The sequence below is a fragment of the Hippopotamus amphibius genome, chromosome 6 (genome assembly GCF_030028045.1).
Source record: "Hippopotamus amphibius kiboko isolate mHipAmp2 chromosome 6, mHipAmp2.hap2, whole genome shotgun sequence".
Taxonomy (NCBI): Eukaryota; Metazoa; Chordata; class Mammalia; order Artiodactyla; family Hippopotamidae; genus Hippopotamus; species Hippopotamus amphibius.
The window spans coordinates 158999914-159022400 of NC_080191.1; the positions used below are offsets into that span (position 1 = coordinate 158999914).

A 22487-nucleotide genomic window follows, 5' to 3' on the forward strand; every position below is an offset into this window, starting at 1 on the left:
GACTGATGGGTTTAACTACCACAAAAAGAGATAGTGTTCCAGGAGGATGAGTTTCTAGAGGGTGTAGGATCACAGCAGGAATTCCTGGGGAGCGTGGTGAAAGAGTTAAGAAAGGAAGAAAGGATGAGGAGAGGGATTCAGATCAGGGACCGTGAGCAGTGTGGAGACAGGACTCCGGGGGTGGGCGGCAGAGAGGTTTGCAGTCCTGGCGTGGCTGTGATGCACAGTGATGTGAGATGAGATTAGTTCTGGTGATAACGAAGAGGGATGGCCCTCAGTTTAATATCAGTCCCTGATATCTGGGGGCAGCTTCAGGGTTCCTGCCTCCCAAAACTTTGCACAGCGAAGTGGTAATGAGAACTACTCCAGCAGGCGGGAGGAGGCAGTGAGAGTCCTTTCCCTGTGGTGACTCACGTAGTTCTGTAGGCTTCATTTCATGGAGATGCAAATACAGAAATGTTTTCATGTTTAGAGGTTTTACAGCCATGTGCATCAAGAAGTAAATTCTAAGGGGTAAGTGAAAGCTGTTTGACATAGGTGAGACTTTTAAAAGATGAATTATAGTTTCATAGTATATGTGCCAGTTGTCGACTGTAGCATTTTTTTAGTTCTTAGAAAGTGAAGCAGACTAGAAGTCTTGTTTCAAATCAGTCGATTCATCGTTACTGGAAATTGACTATACAGGGGGCTTTAAACAAATGGGAGGGAAATGTGTGTTCATCCATAGTAAGGGTAATTATTTTATTGATTGCCTAAACCACAGGACTTTTGAGAATTAAAAGAGTCACTGTTAATAATTACAGCGGGACATAGGTATAAATTGTAACTGCTTTGGGCAAACCAGGACATGTGGTCACCCTGTTTATATACAGATATAAATTTCTTTATAGTTTGTAGCAGGCTCTTCTAGTATGTAAATTTTTTAATTGGCGAGATAATTAAAAATATCAGCCTTTAAAGCATTGTGCATCTAGGAAGCAAACTGTAGAGTTTATTGTTTGTTAGTGTTTTTGAGTAAGTGTTTTATTACTCTGTGTGTGTTTTAATTTTAGAGATAACATCGCCCTCAGTTCCAATTTATCTTACTATTTTTCCTTTCTTTTTTTTTTTTCCTTTTACTCCCTTTATCGTTTTAGTAATGGCAACGTTACAGCTACCAGCCACTAATTTGGCCAACTTGGCCAATTTGCCTCCTGGCACTAAACTCTACCTTACAACGAACAGCAAGAACCCTTCAGGCAAAGGAAAGCTGCTACTGATCCCTCAAGGAGCCATCCTGCGGGCCACCAACAATGCTAGTGAGTTCATCATTAAATCATTTGGTTCTTGGGTCTGTGGGTATGTTCATCTCATCCACCTGAGGGGCAGTTCTTACCTGTTTCCGGAAGCGTTTTCTTAGCTCTGTTTGGTGGTAGAATGGTAGCATTAGCCTAAATGGACTTAAAACATACACGTTTTAACTAGAAGCGAGTTTAAATAATCATAGTCTTGGGAGGTGACACTGTTGTCTTGGATTTATCTACTCAGAGTCTGGGATCAGGAACAAATTACTCTGAAAGGCTATGGCTATTGAGGTTGTGTTGGGAGAAAGCTATGTATATGAGCTGGAAATAAAGAAGAGTTCTTCCTGTCAGTGGTATCTGAAAACTGGTGACACCTGAGAAGATTGCTGGACGCCTGTTTTTATTTTGAAGCGGATGGGACTAGGATTGAAATCATGTGTCTCTGCTTGTCATTATTTAGAGGTGTGTCTTTAAGTTTGCTAGGTTTGGAGGTGGCAAGAGAAATACAGGCTCAGCCTTAGTGTGTAAGACGTAAGCCCCATGAAAATTAGGTGGTTTAGACTTATATAAACTTTTGCTTTGATATATATAGAGAAAAACAATTTGGGTAGTGTTGAAAGGAAAGGATAAGAGGAATTATTTCCATCTGAGTCAGAAGTATAATTGGTATAGCAGTTAGGTTCATTGGAAATTAGTCACTTGCCAAAATGCATTGTGTAATTGTAACCAAGCAAGGGGCTCGTGTGCCTGTGATACAGAAAACCGATTTCTGATAGTGGGAGTTTGCAGCAAAGTAAGGGTTTATTGCAGGGTACCAAGCAAGGAAGTGGGAAACAAGTCTCAGATCCACTCCAACTTGGTCTTTGAGTTCAGGGTTTTTAAAGGGGAAGAACAGGGAAGCTGGAGTTAATCATCATCTTGTGAAATTTCTGTGATACTTCTGAATCATAGTTTTGGAAGTCACGATGTCTTTGATTTATGTTTCTCTGGGCCAGGTGGTCCATGACTCGGGGTTCTATTAGCTCGTCTTGCCCTAGGGAAACATCTGAGTTTTTACCTTAGCGATGTTATCTACAACAGCAATTTTAGTACATTAATGATGTTATCAACAGTAGCAGTTTTAGTACATTAATGATGTTAACAATGGCAGTGTTAGTCATCTGTGGTTGATTAGTTTCAGTTAGCACAGGACTGAGGTCAGGGGACAGGAAAGGGAAGAAAGTTTTGGATAGAGAGATCAGTCATAAATTCAGCAGGGGGATTTGGCTTTAGGGGGACGCAGTTTCAGAAGCTAGTCAACCATTTTGTTTACTGACTGTAACGGGTAATTTCTAGTCTCTCACCCTGCTGTTTTTTCCTCACACCTAAGCATTGGTGTATCACATATTTAGATATGTAAGGAAAAGACAATGTAAGTATTCCAGAATTCATCCAGAGAGCTACTGGAGTTTAATTTGTATATATAATGTCACCAAAAGGGAATCAAAAAGGGTACAAAGGCTTTAGAGTGGAATTTGAAAAGCAAAAAAGACCTGGAGTCATTATAAATATGAGGAAAGTCTTAGTTTTTCCCAGAGCAGGGGGAGAGGGAAAAGAGAGAGTACTGTAAAATTATACTAAATTTCAGCAGTTTCACTAAGATTGAATCAGATGCCAAAAAGTTTGGGAGCACTTACCTGAGCACCTTTTGTGTTGATTAAAAACACTTGGTTAGAAAATGTCTGACTCTTGATCTCCCACAACCAAGCTAAAACACTTTCAAAGAGAAGTTCTTCATTGTAGTACAGTACTCAGAACTGAACTAGTTGACTGTCATTTAGTCAAAAGTAAATATATTTCAGTCTTCAGCACTAGGAAGTTCTCACTCTTGTCACAGACTTGTATATTACCAAAAAAAGGAGGAAAGAAGGAAAGGGAAGGAATGGAGCCATAAAGGAACCATCTCTCTGGGCTCACCTGTTTTCTTCTGTTAAGCTTTCTCTTAATACTTTTTATGGTGGTGCTGTCACTCGTCTTTTCAGACCTCCAGTCTGGCTCAGCTGCCAGTAGCGGTGGCGGCGCTGGCGGCGGAGGCAGCAGTGGAGGAGGAGGAGGAACCGGAGGAGCCCAGAGCCCCGCTGGCCCTGGAGGGATATCCCAGCACCTGACGTACACATCTTACATCCTCAAGCAAACCCCTCAGGTCTGGTCACTTGTGACTGATATCTTTTAAATCATTTAGTTATTTAATGGCTGCCTTTAATTATAACTGGATTTACCTTTATAACTTTGGGATCAGGGGTCAATACTAACATTTTAGCCATGTTATAAATTTGTATTATTTGGGGCCTTTTCTGTTTTGAGTAGAGATTCAGAAAGATTTAAGTAACTTATCTAAGATCTCTCTGCTAAGCTAGTGGTAGGGTTTGGATTTAAACCCAGGTCTTTCTGAAAAATTTTTGCTATGCTGTTTCCTCTCATGGATTTGGAATAGTATTAATGTGCAGTTGAAAATTTTCTCTTTGACGGGAGTAACCAAAGAGTTAGTATTGGGACTTCCCTGGTGGCGCAGTGGTTAAGAATCTGCCTGCCAATGCAGGGGACATAGGTCTAGAAGATCCCTCGTGCCGAGGAGCAACTAAGCCCGTGTGCCACAACTGCTGAAGCCTGCGCACCTAGAGCCGGTGCTCCGCAACAAGAGAAGCCACTGCACTGAGAAGCCCATGCAGCATAATGAGGAGTAGCCCCCACTTGCTGCAACTAGAGAAAGCTCGCACACAACAACGATGACCCAATGCAGCCAATAAATTAATTAATCAATCAATTAATTAAAGGCTTTGATCATGTTGGATGTGTTATTAAAAAGAGAGTGAGGGTATCAAGTTACAGTTTGGAGTTACGTTGGTTTCAAGATTAGGAACAGGTTTCTGCCTTCTTGGTTTGCCCTCATGGCTAGTCTTGGCTCCTCTTTAAGGAAGGGAATGGAATTTTGGTTCCAGATGCTCTTAATGAGAGGGTGAGTAGTTATCAGTCTGAATGATTAAATCCAGCTGTGAAGACTCGATTGTAAAATTTGAGCTTCCAACAGCCTGCTCTGTAACTCCAGCGCAAAGTTTGAGAAGTGGGGATAACTATTGCTAGTGACACTGAGAGCAGAGCGGTTCTTTTTAATTACTTTAATGAGTTGTAGAGTTGAAGGGGAGCATTGTTGCTTATAATATGGGACCTTGTGATTTAAAGGATCAGAGCAAGTCATGTGTACTTGACAAATTATTGATGAGGTCTTTGTTTGTAACTTAGGGCACCTTTTTAGTTGGCCAGCCATCACCCCAGACGTCTGGAAAACAGCTGACTGCGGGGTCAGTGGTCCCAGGAACCCTGGGAGTCAGCACATCTTCTGCACAAGGACAGCAAACATTAAAAGTCATTTCTGGACAGAAAACTACTTTGTTTACCCAGGTAAATACACCCCCCCCCCCCCCAATAAGGGGTAGTTATGGCATTTATTTGGGTATTTACAGCTTGTCTCCATCCACAAAGAAATTATGGTTATCTAAGAAAATAAGCAAAATAGTATAGAAAAATGAGAATAAAATCTTAAGATTTGGGAAAATATAAGTAGAATGAGAAGATAAAACCGGAAAGTTATTTAGATATGCAAACAGTAATGTCCTGTATACTTAAGAAAATTTGCCAAAACAAAAGGAGAAGGATAATCAGTTACAGAATTCACACTATTTATGAGAGGAAAAAAAATAACCACATATTTTCTTAGAGGAAACAAAGATTTTCTTGACACTTCATTCTAAAATGTCTCTGGAGGGACTTCATATAGGAGATTCTGAATAGTGTTACAGGTGATTTCAGCCACAATAGTAAGTAAATGCTTTAGGGAGTTTGGTGTATGTTTCCTTAGCTTCTTTAGTATAGGCGGAAGAAAAACGACAGGGGAATTTTAACTGGGTGAAGGACATCGTAATCATCTGCAGGAGAATCTGTAGCTAAATCTCAAAAACTTCCCAAATGAAACAGACAGGGTGTAGAAGGATATGGACAGTGTGATGCCATTATCAACAAATGATGCACTTTTTATGACGGAATATAGATCAGCAGTTCTCAGAGCGTGAAATGGATATTGGATTTTTCGTCAGATGCTTTTTCTGTGTCTGTTGAGAGGATCATATGGTTTTTCTTTTTTAGTTTGTTAATAAGGTGATCTGCATTGATTTTTCAAATGTTAAACCAACCCTGCTTGCCTAGAATAAGCCCTACTTGGTTGTGATATGTTATGCTCTTTTAATGTATTGTTGAATTTATTTTGAATTTCTGCAAGGGATATTGGTCAGTAGTTTTCATTGTAATTTCTGATTGTGGTATCATAGTAAAGCTGGCCTCGTAAAACGAGTTGGAAACTTCTTCCTCCTCTTCACTTTTTGGGGAAGAGTTTATGTCATCTTGGTATTATTTATTCCTTAACTGTTCAGAATGCATCAGTTAAGCTATAATGGCCTTGAGTTTTCTTAATTGGGAAGGTTTTTAACTACAATGTCAATTTATTTAATAGATATATTGAGAAGACTGACTATTCAGGTTATTATTTTGTCTTGAGGTTTGGTAGTTTATATCTTTAAAGGAATTTGTTTATTACATCTAAGTAGTCGAATTTCTTGGAACAAACTTGCTCATGATTTTCCCTTATTATCCTGTTAATGTCTGTAGAATCTTTAGTGATGTCCCCTTTTTCATTCTTGACTTTGATAATTTTTTTTTTTGATCAGTCTAGCTAGAAGGTTTATCGATTTTATTGATCTTTTCCAATTACCAGCATTTGGTTTCCTTGAGTACTAAATTCCCTTTGGTCAGATGATCTTTGCTATTTTAAACAGATATGAGGCCCCAGAATTCTTTAGGTAGTTCTTTAAAATCTTAGCTAATTTCTTCTAATGTGCTCATGTTGCAGCCAGTGCAGTGACTTTCTTCCCTTTCTGCCACAGCCAAGATGTTTGTTGTTGCCTTTTATTAAGGTATAATTACATAGAATAATGCACAGATCTCAGTGAGTTTGGACAAAATGTATACGCTCTTGCAAGCACCATTCCAGTCACAATATAGAGTGTTCCCATCACTCTGAAACACCCTCATTTCTTTTTCCAGTTTTTTTCTATCACCATTTTTTTGTCTCTGTCACCATAGATAAGCTTTTGTCTGTTCTTGAACTTCATATCAATCAAATTATATAGTATATAGTCTTTTATGTTAGCTTTTATTGTTGAACAGAATGTTTTTGAGATTTATCTGTGTGTATTGATTATTTTTCATTGAGTAATATTTTGTTGCATGACTGTTCTCCTGTTGATGACACTTGGATTATTTCCAGTTTTTGATTTATGAAAGATACTGTTATGAACATGCTTATAAAGGTCATTTGTGCAGTAGAATAGTGAGGTCATAGGGTATGTTTATAAGAAGCTTTATAAGAAGCTGACAAATTGGTTTTACAAAGTGGTTGTACCATTTGATTCTCTCATAAGTAATATGGGAGTGTTCCAGTTACTGTACATCCTCACCAAAACGGAGTATCATTATTGTAGTTTTAGCCATTTTTATGAATATGCAGTGATATCTCATTATGGTTTTAATTTGCACGAGAATCCAGTAGAAATTAGTGCTGTGGCTACTACTTCTAGTTTCTAATCATGACTCCTCATGCAGCAGTTTTACCAGTCTGTAAAGCCAAAATTGCTTACTCATGCCGTTTACAGAAAAAGTTTGCTGAACCTCGACTTAAACCTCTAAAACTGTAATTTTTTTAATGGTTCTCAAATGCTAAATGCTAAACCTGTACTAGCCTAGAGCACCATTAACTTACCCATTTGAATCTGGCCCTTCTTCATTAGATTTTCATGTCTAAAGATTATGTGTTACATTTAAGAGCATTTGGGGCTCAGTTATTTTGATAACAAATGCCTGGTATCTTTGAAGACACAGCTGCCAAATAGTGACTTGCAAATTCATTTATTTACTTGTTCTACGTCAGGGATAAAGGAACATTTGTATTAAAAGGTCATAAACTTGAGAGCTTGTTGAAAAATGCATAAACACTTCATACAGTTTAATTAGCAAGATTTTCTTGGGGGATGTGCGGTTTGGGGGGGCGTATGTAGGTAAGGATTAAATTGTGCCTATTAACCAGGGTAATGTTGTACTCCAACCTGTTTTGTTTCTGCAGGCAGCCCCAGGGGGACAGGCATCTCTAATGAAAATATCCGATAGCACATTGAAGTCTGTGCCAGCCACCTCACAGCTCTCAAAGCCTGGAACCACAATGCTGAGAGTAGCAGGAGGGGTTATCACAGCTGCCACTTCCCCAGCTGTAGCCCTCTCAGCGAATGGTCCTGCGCAGCAGGTGAGAAGTAGCATGAGAGTGAAAAATCATAATGAAGCGTAAAGGCAGTAAAAACATAAGATTTTCATCCAGCACACTATTGGGCCATATTGCTCTTTTTTTTTTTTTAATTCAAGTTTAATTCACATACCATAAAATTCACCATTTAAAGTGTACAGTTCAGTGGTTTTTATTCTCAAGGTTGTGTAACCATCACCACTCTCTAATGCTAGAAAAAATTTTTTTTATCACTCCAAAAAGAAACTCAGCACCCAATAGTAGTCACTCTGCACTCCCTTCCTCCCTCCCCCTAGGCAGCTACCAATCTACTTTCTTGTGACTGCCTCTTTTGCTTAGCATAATGTTTTCAAGGTTCCATACATGTTAGAGTGTGTGTTAGTCCTTCATTCCTTTTTATAGCTGAATAACATTCAGTGTTATAGATGTACCACATTTTGTTTATCCAGTCATCAGTTGATGGATATTTGGGTTGTTTCCACCTTTTGACTGTAATGATTTATGCTGCTGTGAACCGTTATGTACAAGTTTTTGTATAATCATGTTTTCATTTCTCTTGGCTGTATACTTAGGAAGGAATTGCTGAATCATATAGTAACTACATTTAACATTTTGAAGAACTGCCAAACTATTTTCCCAAGCAGATGTACCATTTTAGATTACCACCAGCAGTGTATCAATATGAGGGTTCCAGTTTTTCCACATCCTTGCTGATACTTGTTCTTGTCCATTTTTTGTTGTTGTTGTTGGGGTTTTCTGTTAGTTTGTTTTAGCCATCGTATTGGGTGTGAAGTGGTATCTCATTGTGGTCTTGATTTGCATTTTCCTGAAGAATGATATTGAGCATCTTTTCATATACTTATTGGCCATTCGTATATTCTCTTTGGAGAAATGTCGGTTCAGGTCCTTTGCCCATTATTTAGTTGGGTTATTTAGTGTCTTTTTATTATTGAGTTGTAGGAGTTCTTTTTATATTCTAGATATAAGTCTCTTACCAGATTTGCAAAAATTTTCTCCCGCTGTCTGGTCTGTCTTTTAACTTTCTTGATGGTATCCTTTGAACCACAAAACTAACTTTGACGAAGTCCATTTTACCTGTTTTTCTTTTATTGCTTATGTTTTGGTGTCACAGCTAATAAGAAACCATTGCCTAATCCAAAGTCACAAAATATAAGCCTGTGTTTTCTTCTAAGAGTTTTCTAGTTTAAGCTCTTATATTTAGGTCTTTGTCTGTTTTGAGTTAGCCTTTGTACAAGGGTGAGTCAATAATTATCCGCACTCTGGTTATATTAAACCGCACTGTTGGCTGTACTGTCTTATCAGCGCTTTCTGTTCAAGGCCACTGTCTCCCCAGTTGCTGGTGTTGCAGGTGTGAACATATTACATCAGTTAGTTTGTAACTGCGGTGCAAGCAAAAATGGATGCCCTACTTGTGATTTGCATGAAAGAAGAGCAGTGTGCAGTGATTCGTTTTTTGTAGTCTGAGGGTGTACCTGGTGCTGTTATTTACTGAAGACTTTGTGTGCAGCATGGTGAAAGTGTTTTATCGTGAAGAAGTGTGTATTAATGGATAGAGATGCTTATTGAAGAGCTGAAGCCTGAACTTTGGATTAAATGCAGAGGACTGCTGTCCAAGGGTGTTATGATCTTGCATGACAATGCACATCTGCACACTGTCAACACTCTGCAAAAACTTCATTTTGAGGTGTTAAAGCATCCTCCCTATAGTCCTGATCTTGCTTCATTGGCCTTTCACCTGTTTGGTCCCCTGAAAGCAGCCCTACAAGGACGAAGATTCACTTCTGATGAAGTGAAGACAGCGCTGCATTCGTGGCTCATAGCTCAGCCTAAAACATGTTTTATTTTTTATTTTATTTTATTCTAAGTTTATTTATTTAGTTAGTTGCATTGGGTCTTCGTTGCTACATGAAGGCTTTCTCTTGTTGCGGCCAGCGGGGGCTACTCTTAGTTGTGGTGTGCGGGCTTCTCAGTGCAGTGGCTTCTCTTGTTGCAGAGCACAGGCTCTAGGTGCTTGGGCTTCAGTAGTTGCAGCACGTGGTCTCAGTAGTTGTGGCACACGGGCTTACTTGCTCCGAGGCATGTGGGATCTTCCCAGACCAGGGCTTGAACCATGTCCCCTGCATTGTCAGGCGGATTCTTAACCACTGCACCACCAGGGAAGTCCCTAAAACATTTTTTAATGAGAGAATACGAAAGCTTGTTGACAGGTGGATAAAGTGTATTGAAAAGCAAGGAGATTATGTTGAAAAATGATGTATTTGTCTTTTCTAAAAGTTAATTGAAATAAACTCTACAGCCAGAGTGTGAATAATTTTTGATTCACCCTCATATATGATATGAGATAGGGGGCCAGACATCATTCTTTCGTATGTAGGCATCCAGTTGGCCCAGCAACATTTGTTGAAAAGTCTGTTTCCCCTTTGGATTGTATTACCACCCCAAGGACTCTTGTAATCTGATTTTGCTTACTTCCCAGGCTTCATCTTCTGCAAGTACCGCTTCTTCTCAACATACCTACTCTTACCACTCTGTAGTTCCTTTACCATACCATGTTGTTTCATGCCTCTCTGACTTTCTGCTTGCTCTCTTCTGCCAGGACACAGCCTTTCATTTCTCCCTTTTGCTGTCTTGAATCTTGAAGATTTCCCTAACATGCATTATTTTTACCTGAAGCTTTTCCCAGTACACTCCCCTTCCCATCCCTAGGCTGAAGCAGTAACTTTGTTCCCAACTGTGATGGTGCCTGCTGCAGCCTTCATCACTGTTTGGTAACCCTCTCCTTGAGGACTTTTATCTCTGGGCCCTAACATTTAACACTATGCTCTGTATAGATGTTTGCTGAATAATATGACAGATTTTAAAACATTGTAGTGAGGTTTGTTTTTTGGTGGTTTTTTTTTTTTTTTAATATTTATTTATTTATTTATTTGCGCAGGGTCTTAATTGCAACACTTGGGATCTTCGTTGCCGCATAAGGGATCTTTAGTTGTGGCACGTGGGATTTATAGGGTTGGCCAAAAAGTGCCTTCGGTTTTTGAGTAAAAATAAAAGACACATTTTAATTTTCACCAAGAACTTTATTGAACAACGTATTCACCCTTTGTTCCACTACTTTCTGCCATTTTTCAGGTAACTTCATAATTCTGTCTTCCCAAAACTTTTTCTCTTTTTGAGCAAAGAACTGTTCCAGGTGCCTTCTACAGTCTTCCAGGGAATTGAAATTTTTTCCATTAAGAGAATTTTGTAAAGACCTAAATAAATGGAAATCCAAAGGTGCAATGTCTGATAATACGGTGGATGAATCAGAACTTCCCAGCCAAGCCGTGACAGTTTTTGCCTGGTCATCAAAGAAACGTGGTCTTGCATTATCCTGATGGAAGATTGTGCATTTTCTGTTGCCTAATTCTGGACACTTTTCGTCAAGTACTGCTTTCAGTTGGTCTAATTGGGAGCAGTACTTGTTGGAATTAATTGTTTGGTTTTCTGGAAGGAGCTCATAACAGGACTCCTTCCAGTCCCACCATATACACAACATCGCCTTCTTTGGATGAAGACTGGCCTTTGGTGTGGTTGGTGGTGGTTCATTTCACTTGCCCCATATCTCTTCCGTTCCACATTATTGTACAGTATCCACTTTTCATCACCCTTCACAATTTGTTTTAAAAACAGAATGTTTAAGTAGAGAATCACATACAGAAATATGGTCAAGAAGGTTTTTTTTCTTTTTTAAAAAAATTTATTTATTTATTGGCTGCGTTGAGTCTTCGTTACTTTCTCTAGTTGTGGCGAGCAGAGGCTACTCTTCATTGTGGACTGTGGTGCGTGAGCTTCTCATTGCCGTGCCTTCTCTTGTTGCGGAGCACGGGCTTTAGGCACGCAGGCTTCAGTAGTTGTGGCGCACAGGCTTAGTTGCTCCGCGGCACTTGGGATATTCCCGGACCAGGGATCGAACCTGTATCCCCTGCATTGGCAGGCGGATTCTTAACCACTGTGCCACAAGGAAAGTCCCAAGAAGGTTTTTTTTGCTTAACTTACATGGAACCCAAACATGAAAGCAATTCACATAACCAAGCTGGTGCAAATGATTTTCAGTGCTTGATTTCGATATTTTGAGTATGTCGGCTATCTCCCACGTGGTATAACGTTGATTGTTCTCAGTGAATGTCTTAATTTGATTGCTATCAACTTCAACTGGTCTACCCAACCATGGAGCATTGTCCAGTGAGAAATCTCCAGCATGAAACTTCGCAAACCACTTTTGACATGTTTGATCAGTCACAGCACCTTCTCCATACACTGCACAAATCTTTTTTTTCATTTCAGTTGCGTTTTACCTTTCTTAAAAAAATAAAGCATAATATGGCGAAAATGTTGCTTTTTTCTTCCATCTTAAATATTAAAAGGGCTACACAAAAATTCACCAATTTTGATGTCTCTTTTTAAATGCACGCTAATATGGCAGCTGTTGCATACAATCTAACAAAATTGTTTCAAATGAAGTTGAAGACAACTAAGTGCTACTAGAGTCATCTTTCGGGGGAAAAAAACTGAACGAACCTTTTGGCCAATCCAGTAGTTCCCTGACCAGGAATCGAACCCAGGCCCCCTGCATTGGGAGCATGGAGTCTTAGCCGCTGGACCACCAGGGAAGTCCCTGTAGTGAGTTTTTAATAAAGCTCATATTATTCCATTTTTACATTCTGAGATTATGTCCTCCTATTGGCGGGGCAGGTGTTAAAATATCCTTTTATAAAGTGATATAATGGGTGGTGAATTTTTTTTCTAATAAATTTATTTATCTATTGGCTGTGTTGGATCTTTGTTGCTGCACACGGGCTTTCTCTAGTTGTGGTGAGCAGAGGCTACTCTTTATTGTGGTGTGCGGGGTCCTCATTGCAGCAGCTTCTCTTGTTGTGGAGCACGGGCTCTAGGTACATGGGCTTCAGTAGTTGCAGCACACGGGCTCAGTACTTGTGGCTCATAGGCTGTAGAGCACAGGCTCAGTAGTTGTGGCACATAGGCTTAGTTGCTCCACAGCATGTGGGATCTTCCTGGAGCAGGGATCGAACCCGTGTCCCCTGCATTGGCAGGTGGACTCTCAATCACTGTGCCACCTAGGAAGTCCAAGTGTTGAATTTTTTTAATGTGGTAATCCTATGATACCTCCTTGTTTTAAAATTTTAAAAATTTCCTAGTCCGTGAAATCTGAAAATGTAGGACCCACCGGACTAGAGAAGCAATCTTTTTAAATGGCATGACCTTGAATAGGTAGCTAATAATAGCTAATAGTTAATATTTATTGGGTATGCTACATGGCAGTCACTGTTCTAAGTAAGTTACACTACTTTTTTTTTTCATTTCACTTAAGCTTTTTTTTTTAAGCTCTTTATTGGAATATAATTGCTTTACACTCCTGTACCAGCTTTTGAGGTACACCAAAGTGAATCACCTGTATTTATACATATATCCCCATATCCCCTCCCTCCCGCGACTCCCTCCCACCCTCCATGTCCTGGCCCTTTAAGGCATCACCCATCATCGAGTTGATCTCCCTTTGTTATACAGCAACTTCCCACTAGCTGTCTATTTTACACTTGGTAGTGTATATATGTCTGTGCTACTCTCTCACTTCATCCCAGCTTCCCCTTCGCCCCCCACCTCCCCAACCCCGTGTCCTCCAGTCCATTCTCTGCATCTGCATCCTTATTCTTGCCCTGTCACTGGGTTCGTCAGTACCTTTTTTTGTTTGTTTAGATTCCGTATATATGAGTTAGGATACAGTATTTGTTTTTCTCTTTTTGGCTTACTTCACTGTGTGTGACAGAGTCTAGGTCTATCCACCTCATTACATACAGCTCCATTTCATTCCTTTTTATGGCTGAGTAATATTCCATTGTATATATGTGCCACATCTTCCTTATCCATTTATCCATTGATGGGCACTTAGGTTGCTTCCATGTCCTGGCTATTGTAAATAGTGCTGCAATGAACGTTATGGTACATGTTTCTTTTTGGATTATGGTTTTCTCTGGGTATTTGCCCAGGAGTGGGATTACTGGATCATATGGTAGTTCTATTTTTAGTTTTTTAAGGAACTTCCAAACCGTTTTCCGTAGTGGCTGTACCAGCTTACATTCCCACCAACAGTGCAGGAGAGTTCCCTTTTCTCCACACCCTCTCCAACATTTATTGTTTCTAGATTTTTTGATGATGGCCATTCTGACCAGTATGAGGTGATACCTCATTGTGGCTTTGACTTGCATTTCTCTAATGATGAGTGATGTTGAGCATCTTTTCATGTGTGTGTTGGCCATCTGTATGTCTTCTTTGGAGAACTATCTATTTAGGTCTTCTGCCCATTTGTGGATTGGGTTATTTGCTTTTTTGGTATTAAGCTGCATGAGCTGCTTGTATATTTTGGAGATGAATCCTTTGTCCGTTGCTTCGTTGGCAAGTATTTTCTCCCATTCTGAGGGTTGTCTTGTCTTGCTTATGGTTTCTTTCACTGTGCAAAAGCTTTTAAATTTCATGAGGTCCCATTTGTTTATTCTTGATTTTATTTCCATGATTCTAGGAGGTGGGTCAAAAAGGATCTTGCTTTGATGGATGTCATAGAGTGTTCTGCCTATGTTTTCCTCTAGGAGTTTTATAGTGTCTGGCCTTACATTTAGGTCTTTAATCCATTTGGAGTTTATTTTTGTGTATGGTGTTAGGAAGTGTTCTAAGTTCATTCTTTTACATGTTGCTGTCCAGTTTTCCCAGCGCCACTTATTGAAGAGGCTATCTTTTTTTCCATTGTATATTCTTGCCTCCTTTGTCAAAGATAAGGAAAAAAATTTCTGTTATTTCTGGTCCTGTGGGTTAGCAGTCAGAAGGAACAGTTCCCGGTTCATCGTCTACTATGACTTCTGTAATGAAAACTTCTGGGCAGCAACAAGTGTGTGTGAGCCAAGCCACCATGGGAACCTGCAAGACTGCTGGCCCATCTGTCATCAGCGCCACGTCCCTGGTGTCCACACCAAACCCCATCTCTGGAAAGGCCACAGTATCAGGTCAGTTGTACCGCAATATTGTTTCTTTCTTCCTCTGGGCTGGAGTATTTTTGGAAGGTCTTAAACAATATTTTGTATAATAAATTGTTAAAAACCATTAGCTTGATGACATTTTCCATATAGCTTCTTTTTAGATGAATTACTTTTATTTAAAATCTAGGTATAAATTTTCAAATCTGAAATGTTTTTATGGATTGAATAACAGTTCTTAACTGATAATAAAACATTAACCATCCAGAACTCTTCTGGGTATTTATCATCAGTTTTGAGTGGAACTCATGGTAAAACATCACACATCTCTTTTTGCTTTCATGAACAAAGTGTATAAAATGTAAATTAGATTGTTGACTCCAAGACATAATTTTTAACAGTAGTTATTCTGTTGGGTAGTGTTAGAATTACACGCTTGAGGTTTGGTAAGATGTATCCTTTTTTTGTGCTCACACTGAATGGCCCCAGAACTGTGTGCCTTTGACTTCTTTGGGTAACATAGAACACAAATCCTGGAGCCAGATTGCCTAATACCTACCTCATAAAGTTGAGAGGATTAAATGAGTTAATATAAAAATGCTTAGGATACAGTGTGACATCTAGTAGCCATTTATAAATAATTGCTGCTGTTATCATTTTTAGTGTCATCCTTGTTGTTAGTCCACATTCCCTTATTTGCAATTCTGAAATCCAGAAAGCTCTGAAAACCAAAGGTTTGTTTATTGTTGTTTTTTCCCATAACTAATTTTAGGGCAAAAGCTGACCTCCAATTGACAGGCTATTTATTACTAGTTAATACGAATATTCATGTTTTGCCACAAATACTAATGTGTGTGACTACATTGTACTGTCCCAGATGCCAGGGGCTGATATAATGTACAGCGTTACTTCTCCAACTTGAAGGGTCGATTTTATTTTTCTACAATCCAGTATAGACAGCTACTTCTGTAAAGTACAATAAAAATATCACAGCAAAGTCAAACTGTAAGAGAACTTTTGAACGCTCAATATCTGTATTGCCTTGTTGCAGATTAATAATAGTTTAACAACTGGCACTGGTATACAGAAAAAACTGTCACTAACATATATATGATATATATATATATCATACACACACACACACACACGTGAACATACCTAAATACATGTGCACACACACCTTAGTACCTGTGGACGAAGATTATGGATATTCTTCCCTGTAACTGCATATAATTTGCTAAAATAAAAGTGCAGGCTTGTGAGCTCTTTGGTCTATAAATAAACCATCTCAGTGACTCTTGGGTATTTTCAAAACAACAAAAAGAAAAGATTGTGGATATTCTTGTTCTCGTTTTTATTATTATCACTAGATTCCATACATGACTCTAAACCAAGCCCCTGTGTTTTGTTTGCTTTTTGGGTAGAGACCAAAAGATTAAGGCTGGTTTATTTTTCCCATGATTTCTACCTCCCGGTAAAAATTGACCAAGTTTTATATGGCGAATGCTTGTTCTCTGCTAACTGAATGGTGCTGTGTTAGCACTGGAGTAGAAATTGTAAAAATAAAAGGAATTATTATTATAAGAAATGAATGCCCTCTCTTTTTTCTGATTTTTAACATGCAATAAGTGAAGTCTGCATGCTTTAAGTTCTAGTTTCCTGAGATACTGCTGATGAAACATTCTGTATATTATTTTCATAAGAGAATCAAACTATTTTCTGCTGACTATTAATTTTGTGTATGTGTGTGCAGTTTTTTTTAAATTGAGACATAACCTTTAATTTTTCAGTTAAATTTTTTGCATGCATTACGGACTATTTTGAACAAGATTGCCATTGTGACTAGAGCAGAGTAAGCAAGGGAAAGAGTACTAGGAGATGAAGTCAGAGCCATGGGGGCCAAGGCACATGGAGCCTTTGTACCTCATTATAAGAACAACAGTTTTTACTTCAAGAGAAGCCATTGGGGGGTCTTCAGCTAAGGAGTAACATGAGCTGTCTCTTCCTTTTAACACTGGCTACAGCATTTAGACTAAACTGTGGGGCACAAGGTAGAAGCAGGAAACAGACCAAGAAGTAGATGCTAAGAAAGTAACTTTGATGATGTATTAGGGAGCCCTGGCAACATCAGACTAAAAGGAGTTCCAGAAAGAAAACAGAAAATAGTGGGAAAGAAATGATCCAAGAAGTGAAACAGTTTATCCCCAGATTGAAGGGCATGAACTTCTAGGTTCAAGAGGCACAGTGTCCAGCACAACGAGTGAAAGATGGCTCACACGGAGCTTGTTTGTTCATGAAATCAGAACACCAGTGATGAGGAGAAGATCTTAAACGTGGTCAGAGAGAAAAATATAGAAAAGTTTAGAAATTACGTTATCATTGGGCTTCTCAGTAGTAGGGCTGGAAGCTAGAACATTGCTTTTCAAAATTCTGGTGGGGAATTCTTGTAGTCTAGAACTCTGCAGTCAGCTAGATCTTTACTGAGTATGAGGGTAGAAATATTTTTTGACAGGTGACGTTTCAAATGTATTTTCTATGACCCTGTCTCAAAACATAACTAAAATATGTTTCACCAGAGTGAAGAGGTGTACACAAGAAAGAGGACAAAAATAGAAGGAAGGCAAAGGGAATTCCCAGGGTAACAGGGAAGAAGACTCCCCAGATGAGAGCTTTGCAGCAGGCCTAGAAAGCAACAGTCCAAATTGGAGCAGATCAGAGAGCCCCAAGGAAGGCTAGCTCTTATTTTAAAAATGAAATTGTAAATTATTTAAGAGGTTTGACTGGAGAACTGTATTAAGGGGTGGTTTGTAGCATTATTGAAGGACATGGGAAGACTTTAGTAAGCTGTTGAAAGAGAACAAATAAGCAGATGAAAAAGAAGAAAATTATTCACTCCAGGAAATGAAATGGAGTTACAGTATAATGATATCCTTTGGATCAGTAGACACCAGTATTGGAGGAGAGGGAAGAGAGGGTATAAATGCCTTAAAATGCTTACCTAACCAAATAGTAAGTCAGTGTGTAACATCAAAATTTTACATCAAAAAAAAAAATTTTACATCAAAATAAATCAAGACCTACAATATACACATTCTTTTTAAAAAGTGGTGAGGGACTTCCCTGGCGGTCCAGTGATTAAGACTACATGCTTCTAAGGGGGCATGGGTTCAATCCCTGCTTGGGGCACTAAGATCCCAAATGCCACAAAGCACAGCAAAAAAAAAAAGGAGAATAAAAAATGCTGAGATAAATATTAAGAGAAAAGACCAAAAGGGTTAAAAGTGGATGCAACTGGGGAACTAGGTGAGGACAGGGAGGTGGAAAAAAGGATGGCAATTTTAGTTATATGCCTTTTAGCATGTTTTAGCTTTTCAAAAGTTAAAAGCATGTAATACTGATAAGCATGGAATATTTTGATAGAAATAAGAATTTTAAAAATACGAAGAAACCAAGTCATTGTTGTACTTACTCTCTGAGGGCACATCTCAGTAAGTAAGTACTACTTGACTGTTCTAAAACTCATCTATTCCAAAGAAAGACTTTCTTGTTTATTTAAGGCTTTGTTCTTGGAAGTATTTAGGATTATTCCTTTTCTTAATTCAAGCCAACTGCATTCCAGTGCCTTAAAATATCTTTAGCCTCTGTTGCTGTTTTTAAGTAGTAGAACATGTGTTTGTGTTGTATCTTGTGTGCTCTTTTTGTCACTTTTTTACTGGCCCTCTGAATGCCTAGAATGGTTTTATAATGGAAATGGGAGTATGAAAATTCCTTTAAAGCAAAGATGACCCTTCCTAAAATAAGTGGAGAATATCTGGTTAGAAAAATAAGGGCTGCACAGAGATAGGAAATTATAAGATATGGTGAGTAGACAGATTGAAGTATTAGATATGTAAGGATGTTGTGAAGAAGATGCAGATAAATTAGGACCAGATTAAAATGGACTCTTGAATGCTTTGATTTACTTTGGAAACATTCTCTAGGCAATCCAGAGCCAGAGAAGGTTTTTAAGTAGGATAATGAAAATTATCCAAATCAAAATACAAAATTTTACATCCGGTTTGTGCATATCACAGCTGTATACAAAACAAATTGTCGTGGAAAAAAACTACCTCAAAATGATGATACTGTTGTCACTGCAGTAGGACTCTGGGTGACTTTTCTTCTGTTATTTCCACTTTTCCAAAAAATTTTTATTCTTTTATGATAGCAGGGTAAAAATAAATGTCACATCATTGTTTCGTTGAGAAATCTGCTGCATCCGTTGCCCCATGCTTCCAGCCCTTGCTTTATTGAAAGGGCAAATGTCCTAAGAACATCCTCCTGTGAGAAAATGTGAATGCTAAACAGGGCAGGAACTTTAAGGAAGCATCTGATCTTCAGCTTGGCCTTATCTTCCAACTTATTTTAGGATTGTTAAAGATTCACTCCAGTCAATCCAATCCCCAGCAGGCTGTCCTGACGATCCCCAGCCAGCTCAAACCACTCAGTGTAAACACATCTGGAGGTGTGCAGACTATACTGATGCCTGTGAATAAAGGTGAGTCCTTCACCTGCAGGGTGTGGTTGTCTCTGGGTCTGTCTGGGGGAAGGTCTGTGTTCCATCAGTTGGTGGCCACTCCTCCCTTGCACAGCGTGTCCTTGAGCTGTTACCATACTCCCTGGCACCAACTCTAGGGCTCAAAGTAAAACCCAAATGATCCATTGACTTCTAAATAACTGCTCATTTCTAAAGTTGAGTAGGGGGTATGTTTTAAGCATTTATGAGAGTGCAGGTTAATTGGATTTTTATTTTCTGAGTTTAGTGATAAGCTGTCTTTCTGCAGTTGAAGATAATAGCTTAGTTACCCTGATACTAATAGTAAACAGCCCACCTTGTCAGTCACTGTGTTAAAAAAGGACCTTACCATTTCTGTTGCACTGAAACTGTTTTTGTGCTGCTAGTAGTCTATGGTGGGGCTATCACCTGGGAGTTAGATCATTTTTATTAAAATAATTTCTATATTTCTTATATCCCTCCTCCTTTTTTGCCCGTTAGTGGTTCAGTCATTTTCTACCAACAAATCGCCTGCCATTCTTCCTGTAGCTGCCCCAACTCCAGTTGTCCCCAGCTCTGCTCCAGCAACTGTTACAAAAGGTATGTAGTTACCCCACAGTATGTTTGCACAGAAGTTTATGCAAGACGTTACTGTCATCTGACTCCCGTGAATTTCAGTATCTATGAATCAATCACTTCAAAAATACAGAGTGTTTATGTGTAGACTTGACATTTAGGGAAGTACAGAGATGTATAAAGCATCGTTTCTGCCCTTCAAGAACTTATAATCAGGTTGAAGAGAGTTGCAGTAGACAGCAGGCAATGATTGATAAATGCAGGATAAATGATCTGGAAGATGAATGCTGAAATAGTTCAATCTAGGATGTCTGGTCAGGGAAGGTGGGGGTGTGTGGAAGTGGGCAGCACTTTGTATGGGATGTGGATTATAACCTGGACTTGAGTGGAGCATTTTTGGTTGCGGAGAGGGGTCAAGGGGCATGCCAGATTAAGGGAACAGTGAGACAAAGACTCAGAGGGTTTGTTTGGGAGAGTAGACCAATTAAAGGGACTCATCTGGGGTGTATAGTTGCGGTAAAGGAGCTGTGGGTAGGGCCAGGTGTTGGCAGCTGGCAGTGGGGACATTTCTGACTATTGAGGAGATGGAGATAGTGCAGTGGGTTAGAACAACAAATTTTGACATCTTTAACATCTACAATAATGATAGTTACCATGTGTAAGAGCCTAAAATGTACCAGGCACCATATCACTAAATATCACAGTACTTTAGGATAGCTAGTATGCCTATTTTGCAAATGAAGAAACTGAAGTTTGGAGATACGGAGTCTATACTTCCCAAGTCTAGAAAACTAGAAAGCAGTGCAGTCAGAATTTGAAATACTTCTTTTCAGGCATGCCAGGATCTCATAATAGTCTTGAGAAGAGATGGATTTGGAATTTACAGCATGACCATCTAAAGCAAGGGTTGGCTGACTGCAGTCCACTGCTCGTTTTTTAAATAAGGTTTTGTTGGCACGTGGCCATGCCCAGTTATTTACAAAATTTCTGTGGGTGCACTGCAACCTCAGAGTTGAGTAGTTCCAGCTGAGATTACATGACCCACAAAGCCTAAAATATTTTCTGATTAGCTCCTTATAAGAAAAACTTGCAAATCCTGATGAAAGAATTGATATTAATCTAGACCCGTGTTTCTTCTCAGTAGTAGGTATATATTGTAGGCCTTCCTCAAACAGATTCTGATTCAGTTACTTTTGGACTGGGACCAGAGCATCTGTTTCAGTTTTAATGAAGGAAGATTTTGTATAGTGAAATGCAAAGATACTAGGCATGCCATTTGATGATTTTTGACAAATGCATAAACCCAAGTAACCAACATCCATTCAAGCTATAGAAATTTCCATCACTTTGTGCCCCCTTTCTGTCAGTTCCTATCCCCTGTAGGCAACCAGTGTTCTGATTTCTATTGCAATAGATTAGTTGTGTCTGTTTTTTAACTTTATAGAGCACATACATTCTGTTGTGTCTGATTTCATTCACTCACTGCAGTTTTTGAGATTCAGCCATGTTGTTGCTGAATCTTATTATAGTATTGCACATTGTAAGGATGGATGGATAGACCATAACTTGTTTATCCTTTCTCACATTGGTGGACATGAGGGTTGTTTCCAGTTTGGGGCTATAGGTAAGTCTCAGAGAGCATATATTCTCATTTCTTCAGTAGAATAGCTGTCGCAGCCTGAAAATGCTGATTATATACTTTTGTAATTGTTCGAGTGCCAGATTAAAATGAGTATGCTTGCAGGAATTCCCTGGTGGTCCTAGTTGTTAGGATTAGGCACTTTCACTGCCATGGTGGGGGTTTAATCCCTGGTTGGGAAACTTAGATCCCACAAGCCATGTATTGCAGCCAAATAAATAAAAAATAAAGTGAGTATAGTTGCACCTGTAGAACTGGAGTATCCAAACTTTAACTGAAAACTTCCTTCTGTTTCTTGAAGTCTTGGAATCACTAGGGTTTGGGGGAAGATGTATTGCTAACAGTAAAATTAGCAAAGTCGCTCCATGCAAGTCGATATACATATAAAAGCCATTTTGATTCCTATATAGAAATTAACTGCTAACAACCCACTAAACATTTCTGAAATTTAAAAGACCTAAATAAATGGGGGAATATACCATTATAAATACAATAAATTATAAATAATTATAATATATTGTTTACTTATATTAATTTACTGAAAGACCTGATATGTTATTCTCTATCCCAAAATGACATAGATTCACTACAGTCCCAGTCAGAATCCCTACAGTGTTGTTTTTGTGTTTGTGTAGACATTTAGAAGCTAAGTCTAAAATGTATACGGGGATGCAAGGGCCTAGAGTAGCTGAGACAGTCTTGAACAAAAAGCCAGGGGACTTGGGCCACTATATATATATGTGTGTGTACATATATATATATATACATATATATATATATGTACACACACAGAGACACACACACACACTGCAAAGCCACAGTAATTGAGAGAGTATGGTATTGGTTCAAGAACAGACAGAATATAGGGGTGGGGCATTGGGAGATACAGACTATTGGGTATAAGTCTCAAGGATGTATTGTACAACACAGGGAATATATCCAATATTTTGTAATAACTGAAGTGGAAAATAATCTTTAAAAATTGTTTAAAAAAATTTTAGAGAAACAAAGCAAATAGAATAATTGAACA

General features: G+C 38.8%; 1 protein-coding gene across 10 annotated transcripts in view; it reads left to right on the top strand.

Moving 5' to 3' along the window:
* The window catches only part of YEATS2 (YEATS domain containing 2), a 104840-nt gene that overhangs the window by 69018 nt on the left and 13335 nt on the right, over window positions 1-22487 (top strand). For 7 of the 10 annotated variants that reach the window (XR_009054408.1, XM_057740135.1, XM_057740138.1 and 4 more), the window contains 7 exons: window positions 1137-1298; window positions 3305-3465; window positions 4563-4721; window positions 7492-7668; window positions 14552-14738; window positions 19117-19245; window positions 19744-19842. Coding sequence is in view for 9 of the 10 variants with exons in the window: in XM_057740135.1 (XP_057596118.1) it covers window positions 1137-1298; window positions 3305-3465; window positions 4563-4721; window positions 7492-7668; window positions 14552-14738; window positions 19117-19245; window positions 19744-19842 (1074 nt within the window). In the remaining variant the exon portion in view is untranslated. The remainder of the gene's footprint in view (window positions 1-1136; window positions 1299-3304; window positions 3466-4562; window positions 4722-7491; window positions 7669-14551; window positions 14739-19116; window positions 19246-19743; window positions 19843-22487) is intronic. The other 3 variants (XM_057740137.1, XM_057740139.1, XM_057740133.1) reach the window with 1 other exon arrangement.